The sequence below is a fragment of the Exophiala spinifera genome (assembly GCF_000836115.1).
Source record: "Exophiala spinifera strain CBS 89968 unplaced genomic scaffold supercont1.1, whole genome shotgun sequence".
Taxonomy (NCBI): domain Eukaryota; kingdom Fungi; phylum Ascomycota; class Eurotiomycetes; order Chaetothyriales; family Herpotrichiellaceae; genus Exophiala; species Exophiala spinifera.
The window spans coordinates 935,567-950,647 of record NW_015622513.1 but is presented as its reverse complement, the minus strand read 5'-3'; the positions used below and the strand labels follow the sequence as shown (position 1 = coordinate 950,647).

Here is a 15,081-nt window from a genome sequence, read left to right as displayed (position 1 = left end):
GGCGACGATGGGCTCCGATTCCCATGGTACCGTCACTTAAAATCAGATACACAAGTTGGGCCCGAGTCCACTGGAGAATCCACATAAGCCTTGAGAATTGCCGGAATACCCATTCGAGCCAGTCTCTCAGCCCAGAAGGTTGCCCAACGGAGCGCTAGTTCATAGCCCGAGAGACTGCCCCCAGAGTCACTCCCGGGTACTCCTACGGCAGCAGCTTTGGGGAGTTACCAGAGGCTCAAGCGACGACTCTGGCTGGTGCCTCGCGGGTGGTGCGGGACGGTGGACCTCACTCTCGGCCCTTTAACAGATGTGACTTTGGCGGTACCGTGGGCCACTGTACCAGTGGGGAAGCCTGATACGAGCATGTGTCTGTGGGCTGAAGTTCGAAGTTCGGACTGATCTCCCCGAAGGAGCCCTACTAATTTTATCCAGTTGACAACGTGAGTTACGAGTTACAAGGCTCTCGTAGACAAACAAAAGCGACCACTGATACTGTTCTTCCAGTAACCCAACCAAGGTTTCCATCTTGTGTGGATGCAGCATTTTTGGAGGCGAGCGTACTAATCCTCTGATAGAGGAGAAACAACAATGTTGAGAGACAAACGAGAGAGACAGGGCTTTCATCCACTCATGGTTCATGCTGACGAGTACTCCGTACTCCTTAGCAAGACCTGGACTGCTGACTGACACCATCGGCTTACAACACCTTCCACATCGACAAACTTGTTCATTCAAAGCCATTCAGACTCTCCCCCCACTCCTCGATACACAAGGCCTGGGTATGGTCAATTTACATCCGCGGTGCCATTCATGGAAGCGTCCGCCTGTCAGGAAGTGTCTGGGGAGTGCGAAGAAATTCCAGCGTGGCAGGGGCTTCATCGAATGAGAACCTGAGAAGAGAGACCCTAAAGCAATGGCTGATGTTGACAGCCAAAGTGAAACAAGGAGGATGTTTGCATCTGCATGGTTCATCCCACTCCTGGTATCGCTAAGGCCTTCCGCTCTCGAGTCATGGCCACATCATCCATGACTGTGTCTATCGTCAACACAACCCGTCTTCGACATAGCACTGAGGCAGTGATCATCTCAACCCTCACTTGATAATCAACGTCGTCTCCCCTATTAGTAACGGGGAAGAGCGATGGCCACACCGTCCTGAAGCTCCTGGCGGCGTCGAAATATGTGCTCAAAGTCTTATCTTCGAAACATTTGGTTTCCGGACCACTTGGTCAACTCCGACTTCGCCGCTGGGATCTCGACGCTGAGGTCCGCCGGTCTAAACTCGCCCATTGTTGCCCTACGAGAATCTCAAATTGGGTCGTCTGCCGCATCTACAGACTACGATATCTTTGGTTCTTTTACATCAAATTGATTATCCCCGCCGCGGATGAGAACGTGGACTATACTGCGGCCCAAGACACGTTCTAGACCGCGCGGCGAAGGACTGAATGTAATAAAGTCATGACGAGTCCAGACTCCCCAGGCCCGTGCTGTGGGTTCCGTTACCTGGAAAGACACCCTTTTCAGGCTCTATCGAGGCCGAGTTAAGGTCAAGTGTGTGCAGGTGAATACCGTTATCATGTGGACGGATGTTGCTGTCACAGTGAAAGGTATCATGATACGACCGCGTTACTGGCATTGCCAACACTTTCCTGTTGATATGCCGGCTTGCCCACACTGCCGCTGTGAAGATCTCTAAATTCCCAGGCATTTGGCGGCGTCTGATCCAATAAGCGGTGGAACGGCCCCGTGGTCTGACTTTGAACAGCATCCTTCTATGACTCCCCCACGATCCAGATACATCAAAAATACTGGGGCTTCAGAAATAAGTCCCCCGAACCCTTTGTCGCAACCATGCCACGGCTGCTCTGCCATTATATTCCCCTGTCGACTGATCTGACACTGAACTCTTAAACAGCTGAACAACTTTATGAATGTTGGAAGTCTGCCCTCGGTAAGCCGTCGCTGCACTGTAGGTCCATCTTTCATGCACGGGTTGCTGTGAATTTTCAGCGTGACCACTTGTGGAATGCCTCAAGGTCAATATCATAGCCTCCTATTGTCCGTACTAAAACACCCGGTTGAGAAAAATCATCCCCCGGCCATTTCGAGCTCAAATCTCGTGGGGCAACGCTATCATCGGACTGCTGACATGGCCTTTGACGCTCGATGACCAGAGCAAGCCATGCTCATTCGAGCTCACAACACGAGCATCACATGTCTATGGGATAACTGCTCCTGGGGCATGCGACATCGGCCTCAAGAGTATTAACGAATACGAATACAGTGGGTGTGCCTGTGCAATTAACGTAGTCTCACCTTGTCCCGTCTTTACTACAGTACGCGCAAAAATTGTCCGGGTGGCTTTCCGATTACTTTGACGCCACCGAGGATGGCATCACCGTGGCCGAGGCATGGGGTGCGCAAGTATTACATTCTCTCAACAGGCCCGAATAGTACTCTACACCGAAAAAATTTAAAATGTTATCGATCCATTTGGGAGAAAATCGCGCGGGTACGCCCGAGAAGGTCCTCGTACGAGCACTCGCCCGCCTGAACGCCTGAACGCTTGAACGGAGAACATCCACTATCTCGCAGGGTATTCAGCACATGTCAGTGATAACGCCGGGATACACCACATCATCGCCTCGTATCCGCTCTATCCACATAATCCAAATTTCGATCCTGCGGCATGTGGAAATGCGCGGAATCATGGACCAGGGCCACGGACTTGATAGCCCGACACACAGACGGTCAATACTATTATTTATAATGCACACTGATCAACGGTGTTTCCTCGGCAGTCCTTGTTCCAGCGGCTTTTCTGGCGTACTCTCTTCCGTGGAGTGATCACTAACCCCCTTAACCAGAGTGTGTTTCGAAGTTGACGTCGCCTCAAAAAACAGAATTGAAACCACTTGAGATCTGTCCTCATCACTTCCTGGAAAATTCTGTTCTATGACACGGCTCATGCTTACCCGCTTGTTGCTGGGTGTGTACTTGCTGGTGTGGAACACCCCAGCCTTTCACGAGACCGAAACTTTACTGAGCTCAACAAGGGCCGCTCGAAATGATAGGCGTTCCCACGTGTTTCGGTGACGATACTGTCCATTGTCCCTATCGCGGATATGCCCTCCGGAATGTTGAGATGTCGCCCTGTATCCGTTCGGTGCGAAATTTTGCGACCAGCTATCATTGACCCGGCTACTCGGTCGCAATTGCTCATAGCGGCCTAGTCAAAAGACGTCAATCTGTTAAATGCAGTCCTAGCTGAATCGCATATTTGTATTGCAGGTGACACTCGAACACGAAACGTATTACACCGGTGATGAGGACAGTGAATGTCCACAAATTCCCAGGCAGCATTCGCCGCCTCATATCGCCCACCATTGTTCCCAAAACTCTCTGTCCATGCGCTTTCATTGAAGTGGTCGCGCTAGGTAGTCCATCCAAGGCAAGTATGAGTACTCACTCGAAGGCAGGGATGGATCGAGGTCTGACCATTCCTGGTTTTCTGTCCAGGGCGGAAAAGCAGCCCCAGACTTTGCCTCCAACCGGACAGTTACTGAGGCTGCTTTTATTGCGCGCCCTGGCCGCCATCTTACACCTCACAGTCCTAGATTTATCCTTGCAACAAACGTAACAGGTAGGCCTTGATTGGGCTCCAACGGTGGTAGATGCCCGCGCGAACCTCGTTCTTCATGATATATTCCTGATATCGGCCGGGACGAAGTACGCTGGGTGATTTGCAAAAGAACCATGGGTCGGGATTTCTAGTCAGGCAAATGGACAGCCCACTGGCCCAGCAAGGCAATCTCACACCGCTAACATGTCCTACTATTGACCATCAAAGAGGATCTGGCCGCTCAGTTCGAGGCTTCGGATCTCGAGAGAAGGAATGACTACATTCGTCCGCGCATACCTCCCACTTCGTACATGGATGACGATGATTCTTCTTGTGACTGAGAACACCTAAAGATACAACACATCGAACAACACTGTCGTTACTAAAGCTGCGTCTCGAGATATCGACTCCTCCTGCAGTCTTCAGGAAATTAACCTGCAGTTCGCGCTTCCGAGGCTATGGGGCTGTGTTTAAAATGACTACCCGCAGTTCTGACACAAATATCTCAAAAGCCCCTGCTGGCCTCGATGGTCTTGCTCCCCGAGTGGTACAAATCACTGCCGATGAGTGGAAGAGCTTCAGGGAAAGGGATACTCGACTATTACCCAGGAAAAACGAGACCTTTCTCGACTATGTGTCTCGCGTCAAGGGCTGGAAATATTTCAATGATAGCTCCAGATTTAAAGAATCTATGTCATGGGCAGCAGATAGGGTATATCGAAGTTATTTCCGGGCTCAGGATGCCTGGGACGGGCTCCGATACCGCGTGAAGTTTCGTGGATTCTGCTCTTGTACGGATGTGGTTGCCCAGAGAAAGGTACACACGTTTTGGCCTACACTCTCCGACTTCCAAAGAACCGCATCGGCCTGCTGTGGAAGATGTTGGTTCATTGTGCAGAGTATCGCATTGTATAGGGCGAGATACGCTGGCGTAGACCCTGCCAAAATTCAGGTGCACATCAGAGCCAAGGGTCATTCCGACTATCAAGGCGATTTTTCCAGGATCCGAGTCAGATGGCTCCCAGATGGATCGAGTCCAACTCTGGAACCGTACTTGGCGCAGCTATGTCAAGAGTATAATAACGTTGATCTGGAGCTATATGCGGACGAAGGTAAAGGCCTCTGAACCTCTCTCACTCTGCGGTGGGAACTGAACTCTCGACAGGGTACAAGATCGATCATCGCCTCTTCCGCCGGGCACTGCCGCCGGTTAGATCTGATGATGACATTTGTGTTGACAAGATCAAACACTGGATCGATGAGTGCGTTCGGGAGCATGGATGCGGAATTGCTTTGACCGAGAGAGGACTCCCTACACGGCTAGTAGATGTGAGTCCTGACGACCGGACTGAAAGTATCAGGCTTGTTGTCGGCTCAGAAATCCCGGTCGACAATACTCCATTCGCAGCGCTTAGCCACTGCTGGGGCGATAAAAAGGATCGAGTCAAGGCAATACCGACAACAACCAGGGCCACATTACCTCGACACTTGGACAACATTGAGTGGGAGGATCTGACACCAACATTCCGCGATAGTGTCACGATTGTTCGTCGGCTCGGGCTCCGGTACGTCTGGATTGACTCACTCTGTATCGTGCAGGACGATGGTGCAGACTTCGCTCGAGAGGCAGCACGCATGGCATTGATCTATAGTCAGGCAGACCTTGTCATTGCTGCCACTAGAGCGAGCACCGGCGATGCGGGATTGTTCCACGATCGGCGAGGAGGACCAAAATTAACCATTCATGAAACTCATCCACACAAAAGGTCCTACATCCATGTAAAAGAGGCCATTTCACACGATGCCTTTCTGACTAACGACCCCTACCGTTTCAACACAACGCTCCTATTTGAACGAGCTTGGTGCTTTCAGGAGCGACTTCTGGGAAAACGAGTCGTACACTTCTCGGCGGATGAGACTGTCTTCGAATGTGGAAGGAATATTGACTGCGAGTGCAGGTACATCAAGTCTCGCAGCAATGCGGGCACGTTCAAGACCACAACACTCAAATCTCTCAGCCACGTCAAGAGTCCCAATTCTCGGGTCGAGCTGTGGTATTCGGTGGTAGAGCCATACTCCGCGTCTGCACTACACAACGAAACAGATAGACTTCCAGCACTCTCCGGCTTTGCTAGGCTGATTGCTTCGCGTGAGTTGGGAGGGTATTTCGCCGGACTCTGGGGGTACGAATTCCCAGCTGGGCTGTTGTAGCGAGCAGTTCGGGCTGCCCCCGGAGAGACACAAACGCCACGTCCGAAAGGGTACTGTGGTCCGTCATGGTCGTGGATTGCGGTACGTGCTCGAATCGAGGCTCACATTAGCTGGCACTATGTAAACGAAATATTTGCAGAGGTGTTAGACGTCCAAACCACTCCAAAGGAAACTGAGGTTTCTTTTGGGACTACAACCGCGGGGTTCATGATTCTGGCAGGACCCGCGGTCCAAGTGACTCTCCACCAAGAAATACCTGGACATCAGCAATCACGAGAGTGTTTCATGAGCCTTGCTCAAACCCCACGCAAGAGTCCGACAATCGCTGGCGAAGGCGAAGATTACGAACGTGGTCTTAGCCTTGAACTTGGCTCTCAAGGTACAGGTTGGCAACCCTTCCAATTGGATGTGTCTGCAGCAGTCGACAATTTGCAGGCTGTGTGCATTGCCATTGAAAAGTGGCACCCTCGGATCAACAGTGGACAAGGAACATGCCTTGTGATTCAAGCGGTGTCTGGCGAAGCATCATACTCTCGTCTGGAAGTTTCGTTCGGTCCCGCCTCGTGGGTTCAAGTGGCCCGGCGGACGGAGGTTAAGATTGCCTGACTTGATATTGGATCTGTTCCAACTTCGGCTTTGTCTGGAGCAACAAGGATAAATTTAGCTCTACATCATAAAGATGCAAAGGTACAGCTAGACCACTCGGTAGACTACTTACGCTTGAACAACTGAAACTCTAGACTGGTTGTTTTCGGACCGTGATGTAGGTGCAGTAGACCGATAGAAGCATGCCTGCGTTGGAGGCCCGGGAATCCAACGACAAGACACAGGTGGCATCAACTGAGACGCTGACGACGTGCAACCGATAATGTAGGTCGGTCGCGGAGGAGTGCGAGAGGTTAAAACTACCTGTAACTACTCGTAGGACTCTTCGATCTGAGAACCCCTCTGTTTAGACTTGTATTATATGGGGACGAGGGCAGCCAGAACGCCAAGACGCCAACGGCGGGAACAACCGTATCTTTCCCAATGCAGGTGCCGTATGATATCACAGCCGCGTGCCAATCCATGTCCATTTCCGCTGCGCCTGCGCGTCCGAGGAGTTGAAGTCTGCAGATCGCAGAAACGACAACCAGGCAAATGCCCAAGTTCACAGGATACCTTAACAACCAGTTTGGCTTCCCAATGTGACAACAATTCCGTTGACGAGCTCGCTCCAATGTTGGCCTCTAGCTGGCCTGTCTGATTTTGTTGTCATCTTCTATTTTGCTGGTCCATCTCTTCGACCGTCAGGACTTCTGCCTCGCACTTCTCACTGCCATCATGCCTCCCCGACCCCGAAACATTGACGACTCTCGATCAGAGGCCTCGAGCACAGTGGCGAACCAGAAAGAAAAGGCCCTCCTGGGTCCTACAGGCTCGTCTGGGATTACGAAAGCAAGACGCACCGCCGCCGCTAATGCACATGGTGGTGCAAGTGGGCAATCGAGCAAGGCGGCTGCAACAAGCGCCATAACAGCAACAACAACCACAACCACAACCACAATAACAACAGCAGCAGCAGCAGCAGCAACTTCATCCTCCACAGCGACGGAAAAAGACCCCAGTCTACCCAAGGTGAGTGAGTAGTCTGGCGAGCGTGGTGCGATGCGTGCGGACATGAATCTCTGGAATGAACCGTTTCGGTTTTTCCTTGGATGAGGTCGTCGCGCTCGAGCTCCGTTTGGATTATTCGACTTGAAGAAGAACTACCAACTAACCGGAATGTTCATCTTTTGCAGACCGACTGGAACACAGTCCCTGCATCGATCCTACGCACATACCGAGTCGCCTACCGTCTCCCCGTCCCCTCAACCTTGAACCATCCACACGCCGACCTAACTTATAAGTCCTCCCGCGTAGCCCTCCGCGCGCCGTCTGCGGTGCAAGCGCGCCGAAAACTCCGCGAGCAGAAACACCAACGACGAAATGCAAATCCAAGTTTAAATGCGGCGCAAACGAATGGCATGGGTACGAGTACGAGTACGACAACTGGCAAGAATAGCAATAACAATAGCAAATCATCGTCAAAGGACAAAGACAGGGACAGGGAAAGGAAAGAGGGTGGAAATGCATACGCTACGAACAATAACAACACAAACGATTCGACGGCGGCAGCAGCTCATGACCGCAGTTCAGAGCAAGCGTCGTCGACATTGTCTGCTTCGACGACGAGCTCGTCGACGTTTCTGGGACGGCGCGAACCTGCCTCGCACCTCGCCAACGCCGTGAGGAAGCATTTCAATGCGCAGCAGCTGAGCGAGGCTGACACCATCGCCCGCTTCATCTACGTCGTGCAACAGAACGGCCGCACCGTCAGGACAGAAGGGTCCGGCGGGGACGGGACGGGGTCCTGGATGGGCAGCCATGGGCGACAGGTTAGGAGGATCGATGGTCCTGGTGGAGAGGTCGGGTTCAGGCTTCGCTTCAGACCTTGAGAACAGACCCTCAAAACCGGGCGAGAGAGTTTACGAGGGTTCCGACGAAACTTGGGATGACCTCTGAAGTGATGATATGGTCTCATTTACCTACCTATGTACCTGACCTACTGGGAACCTCAGGTAGGTAGTCGCCAGTCAGTCAATGGGATACAGATGAAGAAGGTACTTCGACTTGGAAAGTTCTTGAACCATGGACCTCGATTGATACTTACCAGTACCTAGGTACCTGAGGTAAGTAGGTAGCAGATGGCAGCCTACGGGGAACTCTTTGGGAAACAAGGAACCATGGCGACAGGGAGTCTGTTACCTCAGGTACTATGATACTATACCTATACTGTGTGTAGGTAGATTGTAACTTGTGCGCGTGGACGATTAGCTAGAATTAATGACATACCTGACGTACTGCGTACCCCGTACTAGACCTCGATAAAATTATTGTGACTATTTCCTTTAGATACCTTACCTAGGTCCCTCTGTACCTGACAATGCCATGGTATCCTGGATCCTCAAGTCATGTCTGAACGCTTTCATTTATTTAATTAGGTGCGTCCCACACGCGACTCGTTTTTCCCTGGTCCGTGCCGCAGCGCTTCCACCTTTTCACCAGTCAAGGTGTGTGTAGTCTGGGATGTTGAGATTTATGACCATGACTTCGATGGAGGACGACGGCCCCAAGCAACGTTTGACGCCAGTATGTGTATTAACAACTCTAGGTACCTGATCTGGAATGGCCGTTCTCAGGATTTCACAGTTAGAACAATCCGATGGAATACTGCATGACCGAGTGTGCTTCTTTCCCAAGGATCAGGGATCCAAGTAGGTCCATCCCTCCCTTACTACGCAGTTGGTAAGGAGGGACACACCCTCTGTCTACCTGATTTACCATAATATCAACCACCTCCCTCCAATTTACCTTCGCAATCGACCATAGGATGTGTACAAACAGGGCTTCCCGTCCGCTCAGCCGTACTTAAGCCACGTGCCGTTTAGTTAGTACTACCGTGGGTGACCAGGTGGGAATCCTAAATGTTGATTGTTTTTTTGCTTCGTTTCTGCCCTCATGTCGGTGCGAGGGTATTCTTTTTTGCTCCCACCTCTGGACCAGAAGCCTCCCTAGGGACCAAGATGCAAAGTGGCAGTCGAGCTACTGCGGTCCTTGGTTACTGGATCAGCATATTGCGGAAGTGTCTCAATCTCGGGTGATCGAGGAAGCGGTGTGAGGATATCACTTGTCGCATCCGAGGACTCGATTCTAGCATTATGGAGCATAGCCGATACGTGGCCACGTGTCGGTTATGAAGACTGTCTGTAACTAAGTGACTTCCACAAAGCTGGCATAGTCAGTCCACAGGCCATGCGGGTCTCACCACCCGGAGAAGGACTCTGGTCCTGTGAAAGTAAGAGTGAAACGAAAGCTGTGATGAGAACAACGATGTTACCTTGCAAGCTCTCCTTGACGGATAGTCGACCGGTCCCATATCTGAGCACCTTGAAACACCTACCACCTGTGTCTGAGCAGGTTTCCACACCGTTGACAATAACAGCATCGAATGAACGCAGCAGTGCAGGATGATCCATTTGGGACTTACCTACTTTGCACGTTCCTTGGGTCCTTACCGGCTTAGAGGATAAATGTCGGGGATCCGGATTCGAGTTGGACCAGGACTAAACTCAGTTTAGCAGCAAAACAACATAATACATGTCTGCCAGAATATTGGGTTACTCGAGATGCGGGTTCGATCGGAACCTCGTTTACGTGAGCCAAGTATGGACGCAGTGCTGCGATCCTGACTTCAGCATGACCTCGATGGAATGAGCGGTGTGCCACAGGTGGTTTGGCCGCGGTTCCGCAGCAAAACTGAGAACGACATTGGTACCTGACCCGTTGTCTGGTGATCACGGTTTTGGGTATATAGTCATCGTGATCCAAGACATGAGATGACGAGCGGTGGCAGAGATATGGAGTATATGGTAACGGATGGCTGCGTAGGTTGCCAAACTGTCGAGTGATCCCACCCTGTTCGTGGCCACGTCAGTTGAAAGTCTGGGGTAAGAAAGCAATGTCATGAGATCATAAGCTCCGATATCGTCGACAACGCGAAAGCGACCCAAAATGATGTAAGCGGTAAAAGGCAGCTGGTATAAAGGAAACAGGGCCAATTGAAGAACCCAGCAGGCGAATTTTGAAGCCCAACTCTTGAGGCGACAAATCGAAGAACAAAGGGCCAGAAGCAAGCAGGATAAGTGGGTTGCGATGCAGGCGCTCCATCTGCAGCATCGTTGCAGTAGCTTTGTGGGGGGCTTTGAGGCAGTGACAGTCGGAAGTCCTTAACAGGCCTGCGCAATTGGTGTAGCAAAATTGCAGGATATGTGCGCGGCCCTTTTTCTCATCCGGTCGGCACGAGAATAGACTCTGCAGTAGGCGTCACCACTGTTCATGAAGATGAGGCTGCAATCAGAGACGACGGCGACGACGAGCTGGCCGAGCATTCGACGGCTGTTGCTGGCTGGGGCTGAGAAGGCAGGCGGAGGAAGCGCAGTGGCTGGCATCGGTCCGTGGGCTCGGCTCGCGTGGTGCATCAGATTGCTGTCCAAGTGTCGGCACGGTAGGCATCCTTTGCCTTGCACTGATGGGCGTCGTTGGGTTGCTGTAGTCTGCCTGAAACGAATGCGAAGAAGCTTCTGTGCTGTAGCATGGAAGAATGAGGAGGATTTCGACCGTCTTGTACTCCGTATGGCGAGGAGCTCAACAAATCATGCAGAGGGGCAGGAGGTATTAAGCTAGCTAGGGCAGTGTTAAGTTCCTTTAGGCACGAAGGCCCGGCGCGCGGAATCACGGGCGGCAGCCGGGACGACTAGGCGTCCCTATACACGCCTAAGATGGGGACAATTGGCTGCCTCGACACCCATAACGCCCCTAAAAGTCAGCGAAAGCCACCCAGTCTAGTGGCCTAATTAGCCTCCCCAAAACCCACCGGAAGTCTTGAACTTTGTCGATACTTCAATCCAATCTGAGATACAGCGCGGCCTTGTGGCTGACCAGGGGCTGCTTAAGCGGTGAACGCATCCCATCCCCCAGCTAGGGACTACCTACCTTACCTTGCCTACCCTGATTCTTTAACATGCTCGCTCGTCCACTTCCATCAACACCGACGCCTCATCTCAGTCTGTAATCTCAACAGGTTGCATATTGCATCAACAGGGCTTGCCACGTCAGGTCGAGTCATATTCGTCTCCGTCTCCGAGCGCGTGGGTCAAACGCTGCATTTCACGACATCGTCACCACTGTCGAGCACTAGCAAGAGGACCGACCGGCTTCTGCCAAATACCCATCGTTCTCCTCGTCCTGCAATCATCCTGCAACCTTCTCTGAGCTTCAGACTGCGCAGCTCCTCTCGGTCCTTTGGATTTTTCCAACACGCATACTGACCAGCCTCTCCGGTATTCTGTGTAACAGCCTCCAGCAATATCGACTGGACAGCGGTAGTGGCCCGCCCGCTCACCGCTTTGGAGGACCGCTGCAACATCTCCTCCCGGCTCTGTGCAATGTCTCGACACCAATAAGACTAGCCTTGACTTCGCTGTATCACGGTCGACCTCCAATGTTCGATCGCTGTTCATTCATTGCTTATCGTTGTGGTGACCTCGGACACAGCATACATTGCTGACTTGTGGAGGTTGCCCCTCATTCGACCAAGGCTAGAGCGGCCTCCACAACATGGGCATCAGACCTCAATATGCTGAAGAGCCCTTGAGACAACTGGAAACAGAGCCGCATCTCCCGAAGCATTCCCTCAAATCGGGAATGTGGCAGAAGATACACAAACTCTTTGTCAAAGATGACCCGACCGATGATTCAGTCGACTTTACAGAAGACAGACGATGGCCCGAGACGACGCCGGACGACGACGAGTTGAGCCGACAAGACTCAACAACGAGGCCGCTTGCAATCGGCCTCCCCCGGCAAGCCACCTTCCGACGTCAAAATTCCGAGAGGCGGGATCGACTCCTACCTGTCAAACCTTGTCACGCCGAACGACGAGCCTTGTCCGCTGTCAGACATACATCGACAAGCCTTCCTCGTCCTCGAGCGACCTCTTCACCGCCGTGCTGGGGACCCGGCCGGACCTCTGCCCCTGCCGTAGCTCTCACAAGCAGGATCGATGCGCCCGCCGCTGATGCTGGCTTTGACGCCATCACATCATCCCTTGATCCAGCTCTGGTTTCAAACACTGAGGATATTTGGCCTCAGGACACTTTTCGACCTCCTCGCCCTCCGTCAACTACCTCGTCTGATGACTCGCACTTCCTTCGAATGCCTCTCGTCGATGACAAAGCCGACCTGAGAGACGAGCTCGATACTCGATGGATTCTCAACCTGAGCATGCACTTCCGAGACAAGTCAGATCGAGAAAAGTTCTTTGTCACCTACGCAGAGACTCCCAGTCGTTGGCGTCGCGTCACTGTTTCCTGTGATTATCGCAATGCTGAACCAGGGTCCCTCGAGATGGATCTCAAGGAGTTGCAATTCCAACGAGATAAGAGCATGCAAATATATGAGTCCATACGAGATTCACTACCGGAAATCCAGTTCTACGATACGGTGACCAATCTGAAATTGGAAACAACCGACGGTCGTTTGCATGTCCATGTCACGGAAGATGTCAACGAGATCATCCCATACCCACCACGTCATACTTTAGGCCACATATTACATGATGATGAGTTTCAGCCAATGGTGATACGAGAGAGTGAATTAATCTTCGACTCTCACATCTCTGGCTTTGTGTACAAGGTGAAGCACAAAAACAAAGTTTATATCAAGAAAGATATTCCGGGTCCAGATACCGTTGACGAATTCCTTTACGAAATCAACGCCCTGCACGCTCTCCATGGTTCAAGTCATGTAATTCAACTAGAAGCCATTGTCGTCGATGATGAGGAACAATATGTCAGGGGCCTTCTCATCACCTATGCCGAGAAGGGCGCCGTTGTTGACCTCCTCTATGACCACAGGGGCGCTATACCTTGGGAAGATCGGTGTAGGTGGGCAGAACAAGCCACCTGTGGTCTCAGCGAGATCCATGAAGAAGGCTATGTCCAAGGTGACTTTACCCTTTCCAACATCGTTGTTGATGGTGAGGGTAATGCAAAGATCATCGACATCAACCGAAGAGGTTGTCCCGTTGGCTGGGAGCCTCCCGAGATAGCGGCCAAGATTGCCAGCAGCCAAAGGATCTCCATGTACATTGGGGAAAAGTCAGACTTGTACCAACTAGGAATGACCTTGTGGGCGTTGGCCATGGATGATGATGAGCCTGAGCGCCACGTATCTCCATTCAGTGTCGATGAATTTCCGTCCGAAGTTCCAGAGTGGTATCAGGACATTGTAAGGATATGTCTATCTCGCCGTCCGCGGGACCGGTGTTCAGCAAAGACATTGGCGAAGATGTTTAGAGAAGGTGATACGAAGCCTCCGCATTCAAAAGAGCGTCATGAGAGGCCTACATTGAAGCTCCGAACCCCACAAGACTATATTGACCCTGCAGATGCGGTAGGCCGGGACGACATCGAACGTTTCTCAAACCAACATGAAATTACAGACGTGCCTTATTCCCCAGAAAGCTCGAGAGACGACTACACGTTCACGTATCCCAGGTCTTCGAATTATGAGATTGACAGCGAGACTTCTGCCTATGACCGGCCCAGAGGTAGAGCACCGCCCGCAAACTACGCTCATCTAGGTAGAAACGAGAGGCACCACTGGATTGGCGACGATGACAGGCCAACGTTGGTTGATGATGCAGAGCCAAACATTGTTCCCATTTCACCAGGAATGGAGCATGAATTCGACAAAGTGGAACTGGATGGTCATCCATATCTTGTTCCCAGAAGGACATTCAACGACGAAGAGTTGGAAATATTGGAACGTGCCGCAGAGGCTCAACAGACAAGTCAAGATTCTGTGTCTTCGGCGAATTTTGTGACACCGGGCCAGATCGACCACCCACTAGCTCGGGACGCTTCGCTATCACGCCGCCCCTCTGTGGTGACTACATGTTCCATGAGGTCCGACAGTACCCCACGCAATAGTCATGCAGTCTTGTCGGCATCGACGCATCAGCATTATGGGGAGCTAACTTCTGAACCCGAAGAAATAAGGGATCAAGGTCTTCCTATCGAAGGATCAGCAACCCCCACCGACGACCATAATGCTGCGGCCACAGCACACCCCATCACCAATTCCGATGGACCCGCAGTAGCGATACCTTCGGCGCCGGACAGGCTTCCCCGGCTGCCCTTTGCAGATAGTGGATATGATGACTCGTTCGATGCAGACGGCGATCTCGACCTCAGCGTCCAGACTCTTACTACGACACGGGAAGAAAAGGGAGAAGAGCCGAAGACAGATTCGGCCACACCCGAAATTGATCGGGAACTCATGACGACCCCAGAGGCTGTGGGCACAGAAGAGATATCCGACGAGGCCCAGGCAGATACCCAGCCTAACAGGCTTGAGCTTGCAAGATCTGATCACCTTGCAGTGCCAGATTCTCAAGTGGCGCGTCAACAGGAGCTCAACAGATCAGAGCAGACTGGCCAGAGTAACCAAGTCACACCTCCTTCCATGCAGGATGTGACTGGTTGAATTGTCGGCGATTACTCGCCGCCATGCAACTTTGCTTCATATCCGGCGCCCCTATGAAGATGATGATATTATCATTGATGCTGCAGAATTCAGATGTTGAAGCAGCGAGTGGCTGA

General features: G+C 52.0%; 4 protein-coding genes and 1 non-coding gene across 5 annotated transcripts; all 5 read left to right on the top strand.

Annotated features, from left to right (window-relative positions):
• Positions 1-4,100: 4,100 nt before the first annotated feature.
• Positions 4,101-5,836, top strand: PV08_00354 (uncharacterized protein; the record flags this gene model as incomplete). Its single annotated transcript, XM_016374719.1, has 2 exons — positions 4,101-4,737; positions 4,791-5,836. The coding sequence occupies 2 exons, from the start codon at positions 4,101-4,103 to the stop codon at positions 5,834-5,836; spliced, it is 1,683 nt and encodes a 560-aa protein (XP_016239995.1).
• Positions 5,837-5,901: 65 nt separating this feature from the next.
• Positions 5,902-6,442, top strand: PV08_00353 (uncharacterized protein; the record flags this gene model as incomplete). The annotated part of the gene is made up of 2 exons (XM_016374718.1): positions 5,902-5,917; positions 5,976-6,442. 2 exons carry the CDS (start codon positions 5,902-5,904, stop codon positions 6,440-6,442), a joined length of 483 nt encoding a protein of 160 aa, XP_016239994.1.
• Positions 6,443-7,159: 717 nt separating this feature from the next.
• Positions 7,160-8,313, top strand: PV08_00352 (uncharacterized protein; the record flags this gene model as incomplete). The annotated part of the gene is made up of 2 exons (XM_016374717.1): positions 7,160-7,453; positions 7,618-8,313. 2 exons carry the CDS (start codon positions 7,160-7,162, stop codon positions 8,311-8,313), a joined length of 990 nt encoding a protein of 329 aa, XP_016239993.1.
• A 924-nt stretch (positions 8,314-9,237) lies between these two features.
• On the top strand, positions 9,238-9,354 carry PV08_00351. Its single transcript, XR_001622120.1, has one exon. It is a non-coding gene; the product is annotated as a 5S ribosomal RNA (ribosomal RNA).
• A 2,680-nt stretch (positions 9,355-12,034) lies between these two features.
• On the top strand, positions 12,035-14,965 carry PV08_00350 (uncharacterized protein; the record flags this gene model as incomplete). Its single annotated transcript, XM_016374716.1, has 1 exon — positions 12,035-14,965. The coding sequence occupies one exon, from the start codon at positions 12,035-12,037 to the stop codon at positions 14,963-14,965; it is 2,931 nt and encodes a 976-aa protein (XP_016239992.1).
• Positions 14,966-15,081: the final 116 nt, after the last annotated feature.